Source organism: Pan troglodytes, chromosome 3 (genome assembly GCF_028858775.2).
Source record: "Pan troglodytes isolate AG18354 chromosome 3, NHGRI_mPanTro3-v2.0_pri, whole genome shotgun sequence".
In the NCBI taxonomy this organism is placed as follows: Eukaryota; Metazoa; Chordata; class Mammalia; order Primates; family Hominidae; genus Pan; species Pan troglodytes.
In genome coordinates, this window is record NC_072401.2 from 76,419,632 (window position 1) to 76,445,568 (window position 25,937).

Here is a 25,937-nt window from a genome sequence, read left to right on the forward strand (position 1 = left end):
CCATACTGATTTACCTTTCTATTGTTGGTATAAGAGATGGAGGTGGAGCGCCTGGTGGAGGAGGAAAACCTGAAACATTCAATCATAAGATAAAAAATGTTAACAATGTACACTTAATGTCAAGAGTGAAACAAAGTTGCTGAATATCACTAAATTTCTCTGGGGATATGAATGTGCTTCTCTATGTTGTAATAATGGACAGAAAAAAATGGAGCTCAAACTTATGAACAGATTTTTAGCGCAATAAAACTTTAAGTAAGCAGTCTGGTCTAATACACAGAAAACAAACTGGGAGTCAGGACACCGGTCTTATTTTCAGCACCACACACAGCCCATTTTGTAAGTATGAGAAAGTTAATCTCAATGCCTTACCTTCTCCATACATAAAACAGTAGCCACCAGATATATTTGAAATATTTTAGAAGGAAAACAGATATATAGCAATTACCTCTTTCAAAAAATATTTCGAGTTTTAGAAGTATAGAAATTTCCTTAAAATGTGTAATTTATAAATAAAATCTTACCAGTAAATGTACAGTGTTCAAAGCTGAGAATATCCACCAGAAAATATGTTCAAATAGCACAACCCTAACAAACTGTTTTACAAAGAAAAGCACATAATATAGTTTGTGGATTAGTTTGGAAGGAATATAATTTGTACCTCTATATCATGGGGTCTGCATTCTGAATAATTCACAATACCTAAATGGAATACCACAGAATAATATGGCTAAAAAACAGTTAATCTACACTACACTTTCAAATTCAGATAGGCTATAAAGCATCCTAGCAGAAAAAGATTTCCAAAACTTATGATGTCAATTCCTTATGATACCAATTCCTTCCAAGTGTTAACAATTAACAACTCTCACTACTAGGAAATGCACTAAATTATCTAACTTAAGTCTCTCACACTACAATTCAGACACTGTCCTAAATGAGAACAAGAGGTATTCCACTGTCATATTGTCTATCACCTTCTAGTTATGTGAAAACACTTCCACTAAGCCTCCGTTTTAGTAATTCTGTGAAAAAATGAATCAGTTCTCTGAATCCTTCTCAAAGGTCCACTTAAATCCATTTTTAGCCCCACTTCAAATTGTTTTCATGTTTACCATGTTCTTCACTGTATCCAGTTTTAGGATCTATAACTCCTCTATTAAACATCTTAAAAGTACAAAATTTGGCAATTACCACATTAGTCCTAAAGTCCACAATCCTATTTCATACAGCCTCACAACCACATTGTTTTTTAAACTAAAAAGACACAAATGATTCCTTTGACTTTCCCTGATGAGTCTTTTTCAGACACATTCACACATAATCAATGTCTGTATTCCACATCTAAATATGTATACTGTACTATGCTACCTAAACTTCACTCTTTCTGTTTATTGAAGTCATTTTGAATTTAGACCCACCCTTGCAAGCATTATCACCTCTCATTCTCTTTACACACCTTGGCTTTTAACACTGAACTCAGTAAGACACACTTGCTACCAGGTGTGATATCACACTATAAAAAGAAATAACTGACAAAAATGTAAAAATAAATAAATAAATAAATAAATAAAACACTGGGCCACAAATAAACTCCTAGTGATCATACTATTACAACAATAAACAATCACCACTCTAAGAACAGCCACCTGACCAGCTGTCTGTCTAGTTGCTATGTGGGGTTTAGAACACATTTTCTCACGATACTAAGCCAGCAGGACTAAAATTAAAAAAATCAGAAATAATGATAAAGTCAAAATAAATTATCTTTCTCTTCTCTTAGTCACTATATTACATAAAAAATTCATTGGTCTGTAAAGACATTTTTAAGAAAACTTTTATTTTATATCCTATACTGTTTTCTTCACAAATTGAATAGGTAAGAATTTTCTCAGAATCTCTATTTCTACAGAAACGGGTAAGACAGGTATAAGAAAACTAAATATCTTAATCAAAACTGGAATGAAGCAAAGGCAGAGCTGAAAATAGGACCTTGAAATCCCCATAGCCTATTCCATATTCTAACCGCATCAACACCGTCTCTCCTGTAACTATAAGCTTGAAATTTCATGTTTATTAACAATGATGGAGAAAACATGAAAAAAGTTTTACCTGGAGGTGGTACAGTTATTGGAATACCTAAAAAACAAGTGATGAAATTTAATATAGTAATTGGATTTCAGAACCTGTTATGTATTTATGCCATCACCAAAACAAACTTTGAAATAAAACCCCTCGCCTCATTATCCTGGCTTATTCACTCAAGAGAACCATTCTGTTTTCTCGTAGAGGACTAACAATTCGAGTATAACATCCAACTTCCTTGATGAAAACCCAGTCTAACAACTTGATAACAAGGTTTCCCCCACTAGTAATCACAAAGTTAGACATCAGTTAAAAAGCACACTTATGCACACACAATTATCAAATGCCATGAAGTTAATCCTAACTAAATATGATAATCAATGCCTGAGGTTGTTATTTTAACATTTTAATAGAAAAACTGATCTGTGGGTTCTTTCTCTAATACTGCAGGTAGTACAAGGATAACTCAAGATGATGGATATTACTGACTTTTGTAAAGCTCAATATGTTGTGGTTCATTCAAGTGTTGACTGTTCTAGTATTGTTGGCAGAAGTGAGAAAAGGCTAACATTTCCTTTGATTTGTAGGAGAGAAAGGGGGAATAACCAATTCATATATATACACCCCCAGGGCACATTAACATAAACGTGAATGATTTACTTCTACAGGTGCTAGCAAATATTAATTTGAGTGACTCTCACTCATTATTTGTATACATTATAAACTCTGAGGAATAAACTATGAATATTTTCAATTTACAGGGACCAAATGTGCCCTTAAAGCCTAATGTAAAATGTATTCACTAAATACTAAAATTAAATTCAGCATTTTAAATTTAAGAGATACATGAAAGGCAATTTATGTGGCACGCAAATTTTAGCTATCTTCAGTGGAGGAAAAATGAGATTTCTAAGCAGGAAAATAAAAAAAATGTAAGACAATTTAAAGTAACTTTTTCATGAAAAGTTTTATACCATAAATAACTAAAACAGTTGGAACGGTTTCCTAAATCCTATCTTAAAAACTGCATAAAATTAGTCCAAAAAATAATCTAATTTATTAGCTAAATGTATGCCAAAAAAAGAAACAGAATTGTTTTCAAATGTTTTCTTGTCAAAGGAAACATATTCTAACACTAAACATGTTCTGATGTGCATGTTTTATCAGAGTAAGAGATTTAGATTAAAAAGATCTTAAGGTAGCAAATGGCCTTAAAAAAGAGACCAAAGCACCTGATTTTAACCACCTATACAATAAAAACATATTCCAAACTTACAAAACCAACAAGACTAAAGATACATAAAGCAGCCATCAAGTTTCAAAAATCTTTATGAATCCACAAGTCTACTAAACTGACCCGTAGCTAATGGCAATTCTCATCCATCCTGAGGTTACCTTCCTGTTTCCCAAATTACTAAACTAAAACAATCCAACAAACCATACAAGCTAGTAGAGTCCCAGACTCCAAAGTAAATGAGAAAAGTAAGGAAGGCAGAGCATTAAATGTTTTTAATATATACTACAACCTAATTTTCTTTAGAACAATACGGACACTACTTAACTTCACTATTTGATCTAGTTTTCGTAAGTAAATACATGATTATTTTCGTAGATTTATAAGATACAGATTTGTAAGATAAGATTTATAAGATAAAGGAATATACCAAAATCATCCACCCATTCTATATACTATAATCCTAATAACTTTACCTAAATGATTATGTGAGCAGGATGTATCACTTTAGCTAAGGCTTACTACAGCTTACTAAAATGTAAATTCATGCTAAAAACTAAAAAATTACTAGTCAGCCCCTTCAAACTTTAGTCCTCAAAAACATTTAAGTTGTTAAACTTCCACAAAATGTAGAGATAAAAGACATATGACCAAAGAATTAAGTACATTACAAAGGTAGTTAAAATTACTGTCTGCCTTTAATGTTAATCTTACTACAGCAGTATCATAGGACAGACAAAAATAATCTACTGGAATTAAAGACATAATCAAAGAAAAAACCATGTCATTTATAGGTCTTTCCAATCAATACCTACACATCAGAAAGTTGGCATGGCAACTAGCAAGGGCCCTTCTTGTGAGACCTCCATTTCATCTAAGATGTTATTTCAATGCAAATCTTTATAAGTAAATGTTCATTAAAACAAGACTATAAAGTTGATGAAACACTATATAACCAATTCTTTGACAATTACTGAATGTATTTTCAAACTGATACGTGATATCATGTAAGGCCAACATCATTCTCACTTAAAAATCACTATTTAGTATTTGACTTTTCTTAATAAAAGAGAAACAGTGTAAGGGAAGAGAAAATTCATCTCAAACGTCCCTCTTCTTTCCCCTCCCAACACCTCCATCTTCCTGGCAAACACATGCTGCCTAACCTAGACAACAGACTTAAATAAGGAAAGTATTTTGTTTCTTTTCTATATCCTTTATCTGAAAAATGAGTTTAAAAAAATGTTGATTTTCCTGGAAAGCTGTATGTAACAGTAGTAAAAGTAGATTTCTAGTGCCAGCCAAAACCTTTTGGAAAAGTAATACTCAAGCTCTAACAGACTGAATAGATTAGTGGTATTAAAACTTGAACATAGGCCGGGCGCGGTGGCTCACACCCGTAATCCCAGTACTTTCAGAGGCCAAGGCAGGTAGATCACAAAGTCAGGAGATGGAGACCATCTTGGCTAACATGGTGAAACCCTGTCTCTACTAAAAATACAAAAAATTAGCCAAGCATGGTGGCATGCACCTGTAGTCCCAGCTACTCAGGAGGCTGAGGCTGGAGAATCATTTGAACCCAGGAGGCGGAAGTTGCAGTGAGCCGAGGTCGCGCCACTGCACTCCAGCCTGGGCAACAGAGCGAGACTCCATCTCAAAAATAAATAAATAAATAAATAAATAAATAAATAAAAACTACCTTGAACATGCATGAGAATCACCTGGAGAGTCTCTTAAAACACACAGATTGCTGGGCCCTTCCCCTAGAATTTCTGATTCAGTAAGTCTGGCGTGGGACCAGAAAACCTACATTCCCCTACATTTCCCAGATGATGTTGCCGGCCCAGGACTATACTATGAGGATCACTGGATCCGATTCTAAGCTTCCCTCGTAATTTCACTGCTGAGCAATTTAGTACAGACTAAATAAATCCCATTCCGAATTTTTATGAAACAAAAGCATCTACCTATGACACTTAAAAGGACTATGAGAGCCTACACCATCTGGCATTCTCAAAAGAGAAGATGATTTCTTTTTTTTTTTTTTTTTTTTTTTTGGTTGAGACAGGGTCTCACTCTGTTGCGTAGGGTGAGTGGCATGACCACGGCTCACTGCAACCTCTGCCTCCCCGGCTCAAAGCAATCCTCCCACCTCAGCCTCCCAAGTAGCTGGGACTACAGGTGTGTACCACCATGCTCAGCTAATTTTTTTTGCATTTTTTGTGGAGACAGGGTTTCGCTATGTTGCCCAGGCTGGTCTCAAACTCCTGGGCTCAAGCGATCCACCCGCCTCAGCCTCCCAAAGTGCTGTGATTACAGGTGTGAGCAACCATGCCTGGCCTTAATTTTTGCATTTTTTATAAAGATGGGGTTTCTTCATGTTGCCCAGGCTGGTCTCAAACTCCTGAACTCAAGCAATCTACCCGCCTTGGCCTCTCAAAGTGCTGGGATTACAGGAGTGAGCCACCACACCCAGCTTAATTTTTCCAGCACATAACACGTACACTTAAATGTAAAAGTGGGTGGGGGTAAGACCTGAAATCCTATTTTGGAGATTGAAAGAACTGAGGCAAAGAAACAGAAAGTTAGCATTCCTGTTAAACATCATATTAAAAAGAATTTACCCATACTAAAAATTCCCACAAAATTAATAGTGGGCTTTGCACTCACAAAAAACTAAACAGATTGTCTATAAACTCATTCTCAATGTAGTCTATCATAATTTTATATAACTAAGGCAAAATAGCTTCTGACATGGCTCTCAATGATCCCTGTCTGCTGGTATTTATGTCCTGTGTGGGGGCTGGACATTGTGACTTATTTCTACCACACACAAAAAAAAATCAAAGGATGTTACTTCCATGACTAGGTTACAAAAGACAGTTATTTCTATTTCACTGGCACCCTCTCTGTTGCCTTCTTGGCTTACATGCTTTGATTAAGCAAGCTAACATATTAAGACGCCTACACCAGTGAGGAACTGAAGCCCTGTCAATCCAACAGCCTAGAAAAAAACAAAATCCTTTTAACAAAGAGGTGAGTGAGCTTGGAGACAAATACTTCCTTAGTCAGGCTTTTGGAGAAGACTGTGAGGTCTGAGAGAGACCTTAAAGCAGAGGATCCAGCTAAGCTGTCCCAGATTCCTGACCCATGAAAACTGTTCAATAATAAATGTATGTTGTTTTAAGCCACTACATTCTGGAGTAACTTGTTATACGGCAGTAGAAAACCAATACATGCAATAACCATCTATCTTTTCTCTATTCAAATTCACATGAAAGGAAAAAAATGGCAGAATATGTAAACTACACTTCCTATTTCTCACTAGTAAATTCCAAGTTCCGTCGGCACTATTATTTAAGAAACAGATAAACTTGATCACTTTCCTTAAGTCTCATGACTTGTATTTCAAAGCCATCAAGTTCAGAAGTTTTACTCAAAATGAGTAGAAAAGGCCAAGGTTTACAAAAATCTTTAAATATCACCTTCTACCAGAAATGCGTTTCTATGTATCAGGATTTTAAAAATTCAACACAAACAAAAACATACGCACACACGTGTGTATCATCTCATCTACCATCCACCCTTAAATACAAACCAGAATGTAGAAAGAATATGGCAAAACCATTATTTCATAATTAAAACAATTACAAGGTGCAAAAAAAGATTTAAGTTATTTTTAAGAAAAGAAAAAAGGGTTAAAAAGTGGTACGGTCACACAACAAAGTAACCAAAAATTTACCAGCATACTTCATGTCTAAAAGGTAAAAAAGGTAATTTTACATACACTATAAAATGGACAAACTATGTTACCTTTATTAGGATCTGTTACTCTTCTATTTTATAAAATCTAAAGCCTACAGAAGATAAACTTCTATCTTACACAAAACATTTTTGATAGAAATACCTATGTTTTTTAATAGAGAACTTGTAAAGAAATGATCTCTACCAGCTTCCATATAATCATGAGACGATCGAAAGAGCAGTGTAAGCAGAAGGCACAAATTAAACTGTAATTAGATTCAACAAAATGTGGTGTCAATGATGTATTCAAAATGTAACTATTATAAAGGGTGCATCCTGGAGGAGAAAGCACATTCAAAAATCAACATCCTAAGAAAGCTTTTAATCTCTATTAAATTTACATTTAAATAAATTTTAATTGTGCCAGAAAATTCTATTTATTATAGATAATTAGCATTGCTCTCTGTTTTGAATTTACTGAAAACACTGATAGGCAGGCTTTTTAAATTGAATATAGAAAAACACAAGAATAAATACAGTTTTCAAAAACTTTAAGGAATTCTTTTTTAATGGTAACTCTGGAAAATGCTTACATTTCTGGCAAACAGTGCCAGTTAATTTGAGGTAATCTGTTGAGTAAGACCAAAAATCCATGGTATTATAAAATTAGCTTAATAAACATTATAGTCATAAACTAGTTTCTCAATTAAAGGGATAAAAGTGTACTTCCTCAAGGGCACTGATAATATTCATCCAATACAGGCCAAGCTTCTGCCAAAGCAGTGTTCTCAACGTTTTGTCCAGGAATTCCTGGAGGTCCCTGAGACCCTACTGAATCTGCCAGGTCAAAACTACTTTCATAAATTTACTAAGCTGTGGCCAGGCGCAGCGGCTCACGCCTGTAATCCCAGCACTTTGGGAAGCCGAGGTGGGTGGATCACTTGAGGTCAGGAGTTCAAGACCAGCCTGACCAACATGGAGAAACCCCATCTCTAAAATTACAAAATTAGCCAGGTGTGGCAGTACATGCTGGTAATCCCAGCTGCTCGGGAGGCTGAGGCAGGAGAATCGCTTGAACCTGGGAGGCAGAGGTTGCAGTGAGCTGAGATAGTGCCACTGTACTCCAGCCTGGGCAACAAGAACAAAACTCCATCTCAAAAAAAAAAAAAAAATTTACTAAGATGTTATTTGCCTTTTTCATGCTCATTCTCTTACAGTGGAGTTTCCAGGGGCCACATAACTCGTGATATCACAATAGATTTAATGTGAAAACAAACAGGAGAAACCAGCTTTTTCTACTAAGCCACATAGTAAAGAGATTTCCAAAAGCATAAAATAAGACCACTTCCCACTAAATTTTTAAAATTATTCTAGGAAAAGTACAGTTATTTTTCATAAGAAATTTAAAAATGTTAACATGTAATGAGTGTATTATACATATCTCTAATATTTTAATTTCTCAGTTTTAACTTCTAATATTAAAAAACAGATAAAACATACATAAGTAGAAGCTCTATGGGATCTGCAGTAATTTTAAAGAGTTTAAAGAAGACGTAACCAAAAAGTTTTGAGAACTGCTGTGCTAAAGAACCAGACTGCTAACAGAAAAATAATCTAATGAGAATGCAGGACTTAGAGGAAATGCAGAATGACCCTAGATATGAGCAACTCGCCACCCGCCCCCACCCCCTGACCCGATTCCTATATATCATCCCTAACCCAAAATTAACATATTTAAGGAATAAATAAGATTTTAAAGTTCATGAAATTAGTAGTACTAGATGATTAGCCAGACACTGATACAAGACAACAGTCTTTTAGGAAGAAATCTACTTCTTTCTAAAATGCAGAATCCTACACATCTGGTATCCAGATAAACAGTTAAACCCTATAGCTAACTTTAAAAGCAGGGATGCCTGGTTTGTGGTCCAGAGTAGTTGGGCTATATCTCAGTAAAGCAAAGACCCTTCTTCAACTCAGCAGAATTCCACTACTGGGCTACATTCCAATTGTTCCCAAGACCCACAGAACTAGTCATTTGAGGCTGATAAGAGTTCATACAAAAACAAATGAGTTTAACTGAATTTGCCTTCTATTCTACAGTAAACTCCACTACAAAAAAAAAAAAAAAAAAAGAACATCAAATATGATGACACTGAAGTAAATTAACATTTAAAAGCCTAAATTAAAGCCTACCATAAAGTTAGCTCACAATCATTAATTAAATTCTATTATTTTAGAAACAAAGTAAGTCAGACACAGATAGACAAATGCATGATTCCACTTATATGAGGTACCTAGAATAAGGAAACTCATAGAGACAAAAAGTAGAATAGAGGTTACAGGGGCTATCCTTAGGAGGGAAGGAGTTTAGTGGGCACAGAGTTTTCACTGGTGATGATGAAAAAGTTTTAGGTACAGCTCATGGTGGTTACATAACATTGTGAATGTATTTAATGCCAATGAACTACATATTTATAAATGGCTAAAATGACAAATATATTGTATTTTACCACAATAAACAAACACACAAAATCACCTACCCTATAACATTAATACTTTCAGTTTTACGGTTTTTCTTCCAATAAACAAATATTTCAAAACTGACTTCAGCTAAACACAGACTTCTTAACACAAGGCAGGCAAACCAGTAAAAACCTTATTCAGATTTTCAAAAATGTGATGACTGTTCCTTATAATCTCCCTAACTTCCCTACCCACAAATACGTATGCATGTACTTCAACATCAGAGAAATGCTTTAAAAAAAAAAAGTTTCTAGGACTGTGACAAATACACGTAATCCAATAATACGATTTTCTGGATATAGGTACTGATTCATTTCAACATAGTTAATAAAGAAAACAGGCTTTCAAGCAAAACTGCCTGGGTTAGAATTCTGGTTTTACTATTTTCTAGCTATTACTCAGATGACTTAGGTCCCCGCTTCCTCAGTGCAAAATTAGAATATCATCTACTTCAGATATTGTTCAAGAATCAAATGAGTTAACACATGGAATGTACTCAGAATAGTACCCTGAAAAGTGAGCATTCAATAAGTATTAGCTATTATATCTATTATTACTCAGAAAAAGCATGAAACCACTCTAATGTATTTCTGAAAAAACTTAATACAATGGAAACTATTTTCTGATTCACGAGAAAATGAAATAACAGATTTTCTGGATATTATAGAAGAACTAAATTAGCCAGTATTTGTTTTCTTTCTTTTTTTTTTTTTTTTTTTGAGATGGAGTTTCGCTCTTGTCGCCCAGGCTGGAGTGCAATGGTGTGATCTCGGCTCACTGCAACCTCTGTCTCCTGGGTTCAAGTGATTCTCCTGCCTCAGCCTCCTAAGTAGCCAGGACTACAGGTGTATGCCACCACACCCAGCTAATTTTTTCATATTTTTAGTAAAGATGGAGTTTCACCATGTTGGCCAGGCTGATCTTGAACTTCTGACCTCAGGTGATCCTCCTGCCTCAGCCTCCCAAAATGCTGAAATTACAGGTATGAGCCACCGTGCCTGGCCCAGTATTTGTTTTCAAGCTACTGTTAGTATGGCTGCAGGGAACCACGATAAATGCTTTTGCACTTCCAGACATCTCTTCCTTCTTTGTTGTATTCTAATACATAAATCTCCTCTACTCTTCATACAAATCTATTATGGCCAGAAATACTTTGTCCTCTCTGTGTTACTAGCAAAGTTTCATATATGTTTGCAGGTGTGTGTTTAAGGGTGAGAGGGGGCAATACATTTCTCCTCTTCTGTGAACTATTTGACATTAAAAGTCCTTCAAATGAGAGTTATCTCTAACACCTTATAATTGTTAAACAGTAACTTATCTACTTATGCAATAAGACCTCTGTAAATTTCCAAGAGTCAATCAGAAATTGTATCATCTAAACCAGGGAATTTCTTTCTAAGAATGAATAATAATAATTATGCTGGGATAGAAGGTATAAAGTAGGACTCTTCCAGGCAAATCTGGATGTATGGTCACCCTATTTATTTAAAAACAAAACAAAACAAAAATCTAGTAGCATCCTAAAATATGAGAATAAAATATCATTACTATACTTATCTCATCATATTTTGGACTTTACTTTTAAAAAAATTAGAAGTCTAATGTTAAAAAGGCAACATTAAAATACATTTAAATTAATTCTTTAAAAAAATGTTTTTCCATTTTCTTTTGATTATTTTTGAAGAAAGCAAAAAACAAGACAGTTTATCTAAGAAAAATGGAATATCTTTTAAGGCAATACTTTAAAAAGAATCCTGAATCATAGCTTTCTTTCATTAGCTGCTTATGATTCTTAAGGTGATTTAAATTACAACAAACTACGGAACATAGTGTAATCATGTGGTTCTGTGGTAGAGGGTAACTGAAAACCACAGCTTTAAGCATGGCAGCTGGCATATATCTATGCAGCCGTACTGTTATTCAGAGCCAGTGCCCATCCTGATTGAACGTACCAGGTATAAATCCGAAAATCATCTTTGGTGTTATGGATACATAAATCTGTCGTTAACTCAATTAGCAAACACATTAGGGAATGCCAAGTACGTACAAGACCACTTGACTAAAACTGTAGGGAAACATAGATAGAAATACATAGCCTGTACGCTCCCAACAGCTCACGTTCTACTAAAAGTAAGGAGCAATTCAGAGAGTCTCAACTTCAAATATTTGGTTTTAATGAACTGGTATCCTGCTCAGCACATATACCAGTTAGGTACTCCTTAAACCAGCATTAGAATTCATTTGAATCTGCACTCATTAAATGTTGACAGAAGAGCATAGAAATGTAAACCAAGAATAAACATAAAAGGAAATCTCGATTTTAAAATATGGAAAGCATGTAGCTGAGAATTAAGTAGAAAAATAGATTAAGCAACAGAAAAGTAATTAGCTGCACTCTATAGTATAATGTCATTAATAACCTAAACACTCTTCAAAGATTTGTTATACTTATGAACAAAGGTTACATGAAAAAGAAATGGTCAGGGGTAGTGGTTCATGCCTGTAATGCCAGTACTTTGGGAGGCCGAGGAGGGCAGATTGCTTGAGGTCAGGAGTTCAAGACCAGCCTGGACATGGCGAAACACCATCTCTACAAAAAATACAAAAATGCCGGGTATGGTGGCACACGCCTGTAGTACCAGCTACTCTGCGGCAGGAGGATCACTTGAGCCTGGGAGGTGGAGGATGCAGTGAGCTGAGACCGCACCACTGCACTCCAGCCTGGGCGAAAGAGTGAGAACCTGTCTCAAAAAAAAAAAAAAAAAAGTAATTTTATCATTTTGAAAAAAAAGTAAACTTCCAGATAATGCTACTGCCTATGTGTAGCAATTACCTCTGTAGCAATATTCTACGGAGTTTCGAATATTCTTATACCAGCTAAGTATTTGTTGTCATTAATTCATACCAACTCTGTCCTACTTACTTTAATAATTAGTACTGAACATACAAAATGTTAGCCATCTGGGGATATACTATAGTCGTAAATAAGGAAATCCTTTCATTCTGTCATTTGTGACAACATGCATGAACCTGGAGGACACTGTGCTAAGTGAAATAAGCCAGGCACAGAGAGACAATTACTGCACAATCTCGCTTATATGATCCAACTCATAGAAGCAGAGAGTAAAATGGTGGTTACCAGAGGCTGGGGGCCATGGGTGAGGTAGGGGAGATGATTTTCAAAGGATACAAAAGTTTCAGTAAAATGAGAAAAACAAGTTTTGGAGCTCTACTGTACAGCATGGTGACTATAATTAATAACCGTATATTTCAAAACTGCTAGATTTCAGAATGTTCTCTCCACAAAAAAATGTTAAGTATGTGAGGTGATGAATATATTAACTTGATTTACTACAATGTAGACATAATCAAAACATCACATTGTACCCCATAAACATATACAAGTATTACTGTCAAAAATAAAATTTTTAAAAAGTTTTAAGAATTAAAAAAAGAAAATTATTTCAAATCACTACCTAGTAAAGTTTAAGTAATATTACAAAGGAATCCAACAGAGTACCACAAACATTAATAATTTTTTTAGTATCATTAATCAAATATGTTGAAACATTAATTATTTCTACCTTTTATTTATCTAATTATTTTTCAGAGGACAAAGGATTCACATAGAAATCACAGAAGTCCTCATTTTGAATCACCTAAGTCCTCTTTCATTTGGTTAATACTCAGCATATTAAAGACACAAGAACCACAAGTCAATCCCAACTAATGAGTCGTTTCTGCTCAATCTATTTGTTGGAACAAGAAATTCACTGAAATTAGAAATACTAATGTTGTCTGGAATAAGGACCTCTAACCTATATTCCAACCTCTTCCTTCCACTATTTTTGAGACAACAGACCCTCTAAAGCCATAAGTCATTTTTTCATATTTTTCTCATACTTTTTGAGAGTAGAGGTGACAGTGGAAGGAAATCAAAGGCACTGAGGATGAAAGACAGAAGCAGTGGCTGACATTTAGAGGCCAAGGATGAATATGTTAGGGAAGGACTATTCAGACCCTGGATTTGGTTCTGTACTTGGATCACAACTGGCACCTTAAAACAAAGACAGCTCTCTTGCAAATAAAAGTGAGTGAGAGTACATGGCTCTCTAGTATAAACTGATTTTATTAATAGGAAGTAAAGCCTAACATACGTCTTTCATGTTGCCCTGATGAGGACAAGCAGCTATTTTTTCATCATTTACTACTACCTTTCTCCCTGGGAAGAAGTAATTATTATCTCAATCAATCTTGCTAGTTTCATAAAAACTTGGTTAAGGCAGATAAAGGTTAAAAACAAAGTAAGAAAGGCAACCCGATGAAAAATTCAAATAAAAATAAAATTTGGGAATTATTTGTGAGTTTCTTCTCTATCACCACTAACCTGGTTTTTAATTGTAATCAAAAGTAGCTAAAAATATGATCAACATTTACTTTTGTTTAAAAGAAATAAATACCAGGCACCCAGTAGCAGTCTCCTAAAAGGAAACCGGTATACAGAAGAAGACCAGACTGAAATATTAATCAATCTCTTCGCAAGATGTAATTTTTTGATCTACTCCCATCCTGAAAGTATCTTTTAATGTTTTTTTCAAAACAAATTAACACTGGTAAAGTTTGTAACTGAGTATGGATTTATACATATTCTATTAGCAACTTAAGTTTGGGGATCATTATCATATTTTTGAATCACAAGATTGGTATCTGTATATTCTTCTTAATTTTAGAACACCGTCTCTTTCCTATATTGAAATAGCAATAAACATATATATATCGGTTTCAGTGTGAATCTGTTGAAGATAAGTATTATATCTATTACTTTTAATGAAATGTGATCAAGATATTATTTTAATTGTCAAAAATTTTAAAAAACACTCGCAAGCTATTTTTCTTTCAAAGTCAAATGTCTTATGTACTATTTACCCGGTGGTGGAATCAGAGGTGGAGCAGTGCTGACAGTCGGAGGAGGTGGAAGAAATGGAGGAGGTGGAAGGTGAGTGGGAGGAGCTCCTGGAGGGAAAAACGGAGGTGGTTTGCTAAAATTGTTGTCTACTTCAGTAGCAGATCTTTCAGAAAGGACCTAAAATTAGAGCACAGTTAATTAAACAGATGCATAAATATTATGTAAGATTAATCTTAGTAAATTAATTTCATTTAATCTAAGAAACAAAGTAAAAGGTAGTTTAATTCACATATATGTATTTTTGGGGGGAGAGTAATAGTTCTACATGTGTGATATGTGTATACATATGCCTATGTGAGTATACACACACATACAGTTTTAAAAATGTGCATATTCAAATCTTAAGAAAAAACAACTGGATCATTACCAAAAATTTCTTAATAAAAAGTAATTAATACAAACACTCCACACAAGAAAAAAGTACTTCATAAAGATCATTTAACAAGTATTATCTTTGTCACCCAACAAAAGTTGAAGTATTCAATTAAGGCAATGTAATCATTAATCACAGACACTGGCCTTAAGAAATTAACATGGCAGCAGGTCAGACATTCACTGTACAAGGGCCTGTCATCACCAGGTTGCAAAGTAAGAAACTGTCAGGCATGTGTCAACAGACTGCAAGCAATAGGCAGCAAGATATGTAAGTAACTTTATCATGTGAGCCTTGTAACTTTAAGACCAGGGTTTATTCTTGAAAAATAAAGCAATGTTTGCAAAATGCTTCTTTGTGTGAACAGGTTAAGGGACAGGCACCATAAGAAGCACCCCAAACCTACTGAAATAAAACAAGCAAAGTGGCACCTCAAAATCTGGATTTTTGATAAGCTCCCCAAGGATGTGTAAATAAATTTGGGAAAGACAGCCAACATAATGTTGTATATTTAATTTATACTTCTCAGATCCTTGCTGACTAAAGCAATCTTTTAAACATACAATCCCTCTTTCCATTAACACTTCCTACATTTAAGTGCAGTGTTTTTTGTAGGGCTTATGCTGATACGCTATTTCTTAAAGTATTTATTTTGAGAAATCGTGGCATTTTAATGGTAAGGGGAAAGGAAAAATGGACTAACATCTTCCACTATAGAAATGATTTGCCTTTAAAGATGCTAAAAGGAATATTTTACATGATCAACTTATCAAAGGTAAGAATAAAGTGCTCTGGACATTTTTAAAAGGACTCAGAAAATAGGAATAAATAATGAAAAAAAGTATGGCCAAACTGAATAGCTGGAAGTCTCAGTTATTAAATTTCTAACATTAATTATCCAACTTACTGATAATTTATCTCCCCTCAATTTTTCACCTAAAAACAAAGCAGCTCTACGCCACCTCCAGAAATGTCACATTAAATAAATCATGGTATATTTATCCAATGAAGCTATCATGAAGATATTTTAATCATATTTTAAGAATATGAAAACATACAAATGATAATTTTAGATGGGGAAAAAAGTATACACAGAAATATAATTATAATAGTATCCCAATTTTGCTTAGTATCAAGAGATGTACCAGATGTGGTTATCTTTAGGTGGTAAAATCACTGGTGGTCTTTTATTTTTCATTCAGTAAACCTATATACAAGTTGAGTATTCCTAATCCAAAAATCTGAAATCTGAAATGCTCTAAAATCCGAAACATTTTGAGCATCAACATTTTATCACAAGTGGAAAATTCCACACCCAACCTCATATGTGATGGATCACAATCAAAACTCAGGCCCACTACACAGTTTACTCAGGGTTGCCAAAGGAAAAAAGATTATCATAAATTAACAAATCATTATAACAAATTAAATAACTTATTTATGAGACATAAATTTCATGTTTAGACTTGGGTCTCATCTCTAAGATTACATACATATGAACATTTCAAAATCCAAAAATTTAAAAATCTGATACACTTCTGGTCCCAAGCATTTTAGATAAGAGATACTCAACCTGTACTATGTTTCTACCAAGGAAAAGAAAAAAAACCCTATTAAAAAAAGATTCAGAGATTATAAATTCTAACTGGAAATGCCTTTATAATAAATGACTGGTTCCACATTTTAAATCTCTTTGTATCACCTAAAACACAGCATAGCACTATGACTATCTACTGAATAAATTAAATTATAATGCTGATATCATCCTCCAGTTAAAGAAAATTATTTATTTTAAAATACTAAACCTGTATGTTGCTGTTCTCATTTGCCCGTCGCCTTCCTTCTACTCGGCTGATAGTTATAGTCTGACCGATAACATCAATTGCCCCAGGTAATCTCCTGTAACATAAAAATTGAATCAATTCAGTTTCACCTAATTAGATGCTTAAAAAATAATAAAAGCAGTGAGAAATAAAAACAAAATGTGTTTGCAATAAATTTTAAAATAAAACCAGATCACAATACACATTGAAAAATATCCCTGAGTTTAAGCTCACTACTTTGCATTGTCATAAAAATTTTTATTAATAAACAAGCTAGAACCAACATACCCAACAATGATCATAATGTTAAGTTTTAAGTCTCTGTAGAGCTCTTCTACACTTACTAGTTTTAGTAGTCTCCAAATAAATTTATCCTTGTGAAATTAAATAAGACAGCAAATGCTAGACAAATGGAAATTTTGGGACCACTACAATTGTAACACATACTACAGCTCTATTACAGAAACTTTAAGTATTCCCCAAAAAGGCCTGAAAATAATGCTCATTTTAACATACACAAGATATTTTCCTTGTGATATATTCCAAGTGTTAAAAAACATAAAAAAAGAACCAGTTTGCCATTTCTGATAACTTGCATTTAGATAGAAAAATTCAAATATTTAAATACTCGCCTCACCTCTACAATCTTTTTAAAGTTTATAAGGATATGGAAAAATAGTCTATCATAAAACAATGCTATAAATTTAAGAGAAAAACCTAGTAAGTTGTATTTTAAATAATTAAAATAATGTTAAAAGCTATTATGCAGATAAAGGACTTTACAAAAGTATGCATGCCTAAGATGATATAGAAGTCACTTGGAGAAATAGGCAATGAAAAGTGGATGCAAATTAGATGAATTTCTCTTCATCTATATTTCAGTTCTGAACAATACTGCCTTTAAAACTTTATAGAAGCAAAACAATTAAAATACCATAGATCCTTCCACAGTCACTAGATTAGGCTCCTAAAATGACAAATAACAGCAGCTACCATAGGTTGGATGCCAAACCCATTATATCTAAACTTCACAAAAACTGAAAAATTACTGTATACTTGTTAGAGACAAGCCATGGTCCAAAGTGAAATCACTGACACAAGCATGAATTAAATAGCAAAACTAACTTTCAAACCTGAGTCTTTCTAATCCCAAAGACTATAGACCTCCCCTCCCCTTGAGCTAGGTTTCCTTCCAGCAAGACCTTTGAGGAATTTAAGACTTTTCTGGAAATCATGAGTTAGTAAGAGTTTATCTCAAGTAGACCTTGAAACACTCCACAAATTATTTTGTGCCAACAAAGACAGCCCTATACAAAGCACATCATGACATCTGAAATGTTTTCAAGTACATAGTCAGTTCCCACTTACCATCCGTTGCCCACTTAAGACTTCCCTTCTCTATAATTTTAGTACAATTTAAAAATGTTCAAGCCTTTCTAATTTAATGCCTGAGTCACTGACTTCCTAGATTTCCTCATGATCCCAAAGATCATGAATGATTTCATTGGAGGATTAACATATCCTCCAATATAGCTGGGGAAAGATCTTAATATTCACATGTTACAAAAATCCAAATATCTCTACAATAAAACAAATATTGCTTCCATTTCTTCCCTATAATTTAAATTGCAAAGCTATGCCCACCATGACTGCATTATCAAAGCACATGCCATCAGCCCTGATATACGAACATTTCATATTCCAACATCCTACTAAATACAGGTGTGCATTCTGAGGCTGTAATTTCCTCTCTGTTAATTGCTGCCCTCCATTGTCAAAATTTTTATTTTCGCTCTATTTCCTTTTCTACTATTTTCTCTTGCCAATCACTGGACTCTCTCCTTTGCATTTTTAAGTTTATTCCCATCAAGAACAAATTCTACCAAATTTGTTTGGACTTGCAAGTCAGATAGCAAATTCTCCAAATTGTTAAAAGTGGTAAAAATTAGATCTAGATATAACTTTCCTGTTGAGGGGAAAATTTTCTATGGCCTGTCTTTTACCATTTATTTCTGAGGATCTCTAGTTTTCAAAAAGTCTGGGACACATGGAAGTATTCACCTCTTAAAATGTACCTTAAATATGGTCAGAAGTCTAATTAGTTTTTTTCAACTTTAAATTGATTGTTTTTAATCATTAAAGATTCAAAATGGCAAATACTATGTTTCTAAAAACATATAACTGAGAAATCAGCCTTAACAAGTATATATCCCTAAAGGGAGTTCAGAAAATTACAATTCTCCACATTTTCAAAACATCTCCTTGTGCCCGTATTTTTAACCACATAAACTGATTTACTTTAATCATATAAATGAAGCTTACCGTTTTGTTCCAAAATGTTTTATGATAAGACACACAGTATGTACCACAGCAACAAAAAGCACATAATATCTTAACACTGACAAATAATTTAAAAATCTAATATTATTCTGATGCCACATTATGGAAAAAAATATTGAACCATATTATTCCACGGAAGTTCTTAATGGACAGCTTTTTCTTTCATTGCTTAAGAAGATTTAATAGAGTTTCCCTATGAGGAAATCTACTGTAACTTAAGAGTTCCCCAAAGCGTAGGTTTGATTAGGCCAACAAACTTGTTCAGTAAGGTAGACAGCTAATGCTATTATCAAAATCCTCTTCTCCATATTGGACTCAATCATCTAGTAAAAAGCTAAGAAACTAACCACTCTGGGTGTCTGAGTTAATGTACAGTTTAAACAGGCAGTAAATGTTCCCAAGAGCCTCTACCTCCCCTCCTGGCACAGTAAATGAATATAAAAATATCTCTGAAGTTACAATGGAATTAAATTATCATATTTTGATGATTCTGATATCCCAGAAAGAATCTGAGGGCTCCCTGCAGAGATGCAACAGAAAGTTTAAGATGACAAATCAGGGCTAATAGAAGATAGACAAAAGGCCATAAATTGACCTCTGAAGGTCAGGCTCACGCATGTAATCCCAACACTTTGGGAGCCTGAGGCGGGAGGATTACTTAAGCCCAGGAATTCAAGACCAGCCTGGGCAACATGGCGAGACTTTGTGTCTACAAATAATTTAAAATATTAGCTAGGCATAGTAGCACATGCTTGTGGTCCCAGCTATTCAGAGGGCTTAGGTGAGAGGATTGCTTGAGTCCAGGAGATGAAGGATGCAGTAAACTGTGATTGTGCCACTGCACTCCAGACTGGGCAACAAAACAAGAGCCTGTCTCAAAAAAAAAATATATATATATATATACATATATATATATATCTCAGCTGCTTTTTCTTGGAAGCCAAAGCAAAGGACATCATTAACAACAAATGTCTTTAATGTGCATTAAGATTAAAACAAAGCATTTGCTCTAAGATTGTTTTCCTGGTAATGACAGCTAGTATTTATGCAGCACCTACTATGCGCAAGGTAAGCACTGTTCTAAATACTTTATATATATTTAGTCTTCATGATAAACCCATAAGGTAGCAACTCTCATTATTGTCATTTTACAAATGAGAATAAACAGAAAAAGATTCTCCTCTGAGTCTAAGAGAAAATATGAGTACAATAGTTTTTAAACTTTATTGACTACAAAACACAGTAAGAAGTACACTTTACACAGCAATCCAGTACCCACAATACATTAAAAACTAAAAAAGATTCATGAAACAATACTTAAAAAAGGAAAAATGGTGACACTAAGATAAAATGTAATTTTATTAATATTTAAATATAGCATAGGAAAAAAGCAAAAGAAACAATACAAAACCAAGAAATACTGGTTGGGACCACCAAATTGTTTCACAACCCACTAATGGATTGCAATCTCATGTTTTCAAAAATATGGAAATAAAGTCTCCAAAATTCCTACCAAAAAAAATTGAATTTTAAAGAGCTATTTCTCAAAATGCCCTTTAATGCTGAGTGAAGCACAACAATGCCCAATTCAATAACAGCAATTTAATCAGGGGAAGCAAAACAACGTGGTCTGTGTATCTAGCCCTCTTAATGGTCAGGCTTGATCTAATAATGTAACTGTGCTTTTGAGAACAGTTCAGGTTCTTAACTAGCAACACGGTTCTCTAAAGAAGAATCAGGACGTCCCTGATTTCTAAATAAATAGATATGTATAGATGCAATTTTCAGGCAAAAGTCCAGAGTTTATAGCAAATTTTCAAATTATTTTGCTTGAAATATTGCTTGAATTATTGCTTGAAAGTTTATAACCATATTCTAAAAGAATCGGTGAATCACATATCAACGTAGACATCTATGAATGTTTTCTCACAGAAGGGCTTCTAATAAGAACTGGGCAGCAAACAGTTCAAAGGTCCATTTGCTAAGAAAAAGCCTAGAATGTGGCTATCTCATATTTCCAACTTGAAAAGAGATGCACTTGTTATGACATTTAATTCAGGTCACATACGTAAATAGATGGCTGTAAACAGTTCTGCATGGAAATTGTGTAGCATCTTTTAAGCTACTTTAGGAAAGAGATGAGCCTTAAAAGACCTGTAGGATGGGAAGATAGAACATTTCAGATGGAGGGACAACTATGAGCATAGAGAAAAGATGGAGAGGGGTAGATATGTGCACAATTTCTACGTGGCAAATATATTACCTATCCATTTGCTTGCAACAGAAGTATCATGCACCTTTGATAGTGGTTACCAACCAAAAGACATTCAAAGAGGCAGAAAATGTAAATTAAATGAGAAGCACATAAAGAAAAAGACTGTGAGGCTGTAAAATGCTATACAAATATCAGCTCCCATTGTAACTACATCTATCATTTTACTTCAAAACTGTAGGTGCCTAGCTATCATTTGATTTTAATCTTTATGCCAACCCAGAATCAAGGCTCTAAATCAGTGGTTCTCAACCTTGCCTGCATACCAAAATCCTGATGCACAGGGTGTACACCAGACTATTTAAAATAACATTTCTGGGACCCAGCATCAATACTTTTTTGAAGCTTCCTAGGTAATTCCAATATGGTCAAAGTTGAAGACTACAAATCTAAGGGCATGTTCAAGAGACTGCTAGACATTTTGTTCCCTCCAGAAAGAACTTAAAGTAGCTCATAAAAAATTAATATTTAACTATTTATTTCAAGACAAATTTAAAGTCATATCCATCAACATAAGAATATCATTGATTACATATTTTTCTACTGATCTTTTAGTTTTGTGGTACTTGAGCCCAGGAATTCGAGATCAGCCCGGGCAACATGACTGGTCTGAAATGGTACTGTTTCTATACCTGTGTGTACGTTTTACTTCCACAAGCACAAGAATAATTTTCTCTACAGTATATACACAATTTATAAAGAAAATATATTCTAATGTTCGAGTAACAATTTATTAATGAAAAATCCCGTCCAGAAAAAGAACCTAGTCTAAAATAAAAATCACAGAATTCAAAACACTTTTCTGGACATACAACTTATTTTCTATCAGTGCTACATTTAAAGAGACTGATAAAGCCCATGATGAAAGACACTCACTGAGTGTCTGATTTATCTTTTTTTTTTTTTTTGAGATGGAGTTTCACTCTTGTTGCCCAGGTTGGAGTGCAATGGCACGATCTCAGCTCACCACAACCTCTGCCTCCTGGATTCAAGCAATCCTCCTGCCTCAGCCTCCCGAGCTGGGATTACGGACGCATGCTACCACGCCCAGCTATTTTTTTTTTAATTTTTTTTTTTAGTAGAGACAGGGTTTCTCCATGTTGGTCAGGCTGGTCCTTTTTTTTTTTTTTTGAGATGGAGTCTTGCTCTGTCGTCCAGGCTGGAGTGCAGTGGCGCGATCTCAGCTCACTACAAGCTCCGCCTCCCGGGTTCACGCCATTCTCCTGCCTCAGCCTCCTGAGTAGCTGGGACTACAGGCGCTCGCCACCGCGCCCGGCTAATTTTTTTTGTATTTTTAGTAGAGACGGGGTTTCACCGTGGTCTCGATCTCCTGACCTCGTGATCCACCCGCCTCGGCCTCCCAAAGTGCTGGGATTACAGGCGTGAGCCACCGCGCCTGGCCTGGTCAGGCTGGTCTTGAACTCCCGACCTCAGGTGATCCGCCCACCTCAGCCTCCCAAAGTTCTGGGATTATAGGCGTAAGCCATTGCGCCTGGCTGATTTATCTTTCAAGCCCTGAAATAGGTGCTTTCACAGCTTAGAACTTGTTTAATCCTTACAAGTACATCACATTTAAGGTATATGGGGCCGGCATAGTGGCTCACACCTGTAATCTCAGGTGTGATTTGGGAGTAGGCCGAGGCAGGAGAATCACCTGAGTTCAGGAGATCAAGATCAGCCTGAGCAACATAGTGAGACCTCATCTCTACAAAAAATAAAAAATTAGCCGAGCATGGTGGGCATGCCTGTAGTCCCAGCTACTCGGGAGGCTGAGGTGGGAGGACTGCTTGAGCCTGGTAGTTCGAGTTTGCAGGGAGCTATGATCCCACCACTACACTCAACCTGGGAAACAGAGTGAGACTCTGTCTTGAAAAAATAAACAGTAAAGTACATGTCCAATTAGTTTCATTTTCACAGATGTGGAAAGAGGCTCTTTTGCATTGTAAAGTGGCAGCACTAGGATTCAGGCTTAGCATAACCTACTTCAAACCCCTTCCCTTCTTCTTCAACAGTGTTTATCATACTAATTTTCTGGGGTCTGAATTTTTTAAATGTCAATTTTTAAGCTCTATTTAAAACAAAACAAAAAAACCTTGAATGTTTAAAGGTGAAATAAGCCCAAATTTCACTCACTGGAGGACATAAGTGTGTTCAAAAGTGCAAACAAGTTTACTCACTTTTGTACAGAGCTTGGAATAAAGCTCTACCTTCCATATTTATGCTTAATTTCATGCTTTTAAATGTATCAATGATAGGAAAAGACACAGCTCTACAAGAAACTTAAAAAAACAAACAAAAAACCCCAAAGGCCTTCATATGTCCAATAACATAAAATCTTACAAACTACACACTATAGCAACATGCACTCAGAGCACTTGATCAAATGCCCCAAGGTATGGGCACATCTTTTCAGTACAGTGTCTCATCAAGACATAAAAGGAGATAGTCAGAGAAGAGGTCATTCTTAGATATAATATTCATTTAACGTCCAGTTTTATTATAAATATTGTGTTTAATATAAGAAATACATGCATGTTTAAATGTATTTGTGATTTAACATTGAAAAGCAATTTTTACTATTCATTCAAGAGTATGAATCAGTTAAAAAGCATTGTAATATAGGAACATAAGCTTAAGAAAAATAAACTATCACTTGAAAATTAAGAGGAACAGAACTTGGTAACATAAAATGGAAACAAAATAAAAAAATAAACTGTGCATTAGGATATGTTTACAGCAATCATCCATATTACCAGTTTCAATTTCCTGCACTCACTGAAACTGCTTCATTCTTCTAATTAGTTTCACAAGAGTTAAAAATTTGATTTTTATAAAGCAAACTTACACCAATAAAGTGCCATTGTTATACATATAGATTTAGCTTGAAGAATACTGTTAAAGTTTGAAAAACACTTACAGATTTGGCTTGAAGAATACTGTTAAAATCGGGAAAACACTATATTATACAAATTAATAGTAACTAGCATATGATAAGGCCACAACTTCAAATATAATAACTGTTATTTATGTATTTATTTATTTATTTAGAGACCAGGTTGGGCTCCATCACCCAGGCTGGAATGCAGTGGCACGATCACAGCTCACTGCAGCCTCACCTGTCCAGTGATCCACCCACCTCAGCCTCCCAGGTAGCTGGGGCCACAGGTGCACACAACCATGCCCAATTAATTTTTGTATTTTTGGTAGAGTTGGGGTTTTGCTATGTTGCCTATGCTGGTCTCAAACTCCTGAGCTCAAGTGATCCACCCACCTCAGCTTCCCAAAGTGCCAGGATTACAGGCAATGAGCCACAGCGCCCAGCCCAAATATAGTAACTTATGAAAAACATCTTAATCATTATTTACTTGCTCTTTACAAACATTTAAGCAATGCCTCAAACTCCACACTTGTCAGTTACATTAACTACAAGAGCAGGAATCTAGTTTTTCTTACACTACCAGAGAGTGAGAGTGAGAATGAGACAGTGTGTGTTTTAAAAGAGAAAAAGTAGCCTGAGAGAGAGTGAGAGAGAGAGAGAGAGAGAGTGTGTGTGTGTGTGTGTGTGTGTGTGTTTAAAAAGAGAAAAAGTAGCTTTTATCCAGGGTATCTGTGGTTGTGGAATTTTCTTTTCTTTCTTTTTTTTTTTTTTTTGAGAAGGAATTTTGCTGTTGTTGCCTAGGCTGGAGTGCAATGGCACAATCTCAGCTCACTGCAACCTCCGCCTCCCGGGTTCAAGCCATTCTCCTGCCTCAGCCTCCCGAGTAGCTGGGATTAGAGGCATGCGCCACCAGGCCCAGCTAATTTTTGTATTTTTAGTAGAGACGGGGTTTCTCCATGTTGGTCAGGCTGGTCTCCAACTCCTGACCTCAGGTGATCTGCCTGCCTCGGCCTCCCAAAGTGCTGGGATTACAGGCATGAGCCACCACAGCCAGCCTATTTTTGGAATTTTCTAAAGCACAAAACACATAATGAAAATACAGCTTCAAATTTCCTTCCACATATATTCTTGAGACTAATTACAAAGTTAAAGTGAAGAGTGTTTTTTTGTTTCCAGAGCATCTTTTTTAGAGAGAAGTAGGTATAGATGGAGTTGCTATACATAAAGCACTGAGATGTGTCTCTTTCAGGTATAGGAAACAACATTTTCGCTATAAATTAGCCATCTGGTGTCCAAAAGTAAAGTACTATATCTAAAGTAAAACAATTTTAAATAAAAACTTCTAAGTCAAATAGCTGATATAAAAGGAATTCCAGATGTTAAAACAACAAAGCCAAAGAAACAAATACAAAGTTTAAAATTACATTGAAAATAACATATTTTAAGTATTTCCTTTTTTTTGAGACAGGGTCTCACTCTGTCACCCAGGATGGCGTGCAGTGGCGTGATCTTGGGTCATGCAACCTCCACCTCCCGGGTTCAAGTGATTCTCCCACCTCAACCTTCTGAGTATCTGGGATTACGGGTGACTGTGACAATGCCTGGCTAATTTTTGTATTTTTAGTAGAGACAGGGTTTCACCATGTTGGACAGGCTGGTCTTGAACTCCTGACCTCAAGTATCCACCAGCCTCGGT

The 25,937-nt window shown here is 35.1% G+C and overlaps 1 protein-coding gene across 24 annotated transcripts in view; it reads right to left on the reverse strand.

The window, feature by feature from the left end:
- Positions 1 to 25,937, reverse strand: part of FIP1L1 (factor interacting with PAPOLA and CPSF1) — an 82,507-nt gene that overhangs the window by 17,245 nt on the left and 39,325 nt on the right. For 12 of the 24 annotated variants that reach the window (XM_016951737.4, XM_016951729.4, XM_016951732.4 and 9 more), the window contains 4 exons: positions 16,734 to 16,827; positions 14,516 to 14,672; positions 2,113 to 2,139; positions 15 to 69 (listed from right to left, as the gene is read on the reverse strand). In XM_016951737.4, the coding sequence (XP_016807226.1) occupies positions 15 to 69; positions 2,113 to 2,139; positions 14,516 to 14,672; positions 16,734 to 16,827 (333 nt within the window). The remainder of the gene's footprint in view (positions 1 to 14; positions 70 to 2,112; positions 2,140 to 14,515; positions 14,673 to 16,733; positions 16,828 to 25,937) is intronic. The other 12 variants (XM_016951736.4, XM_016951730.4, XM_016951733.4 and 9 more) reach the window with 1 other exon arrangement.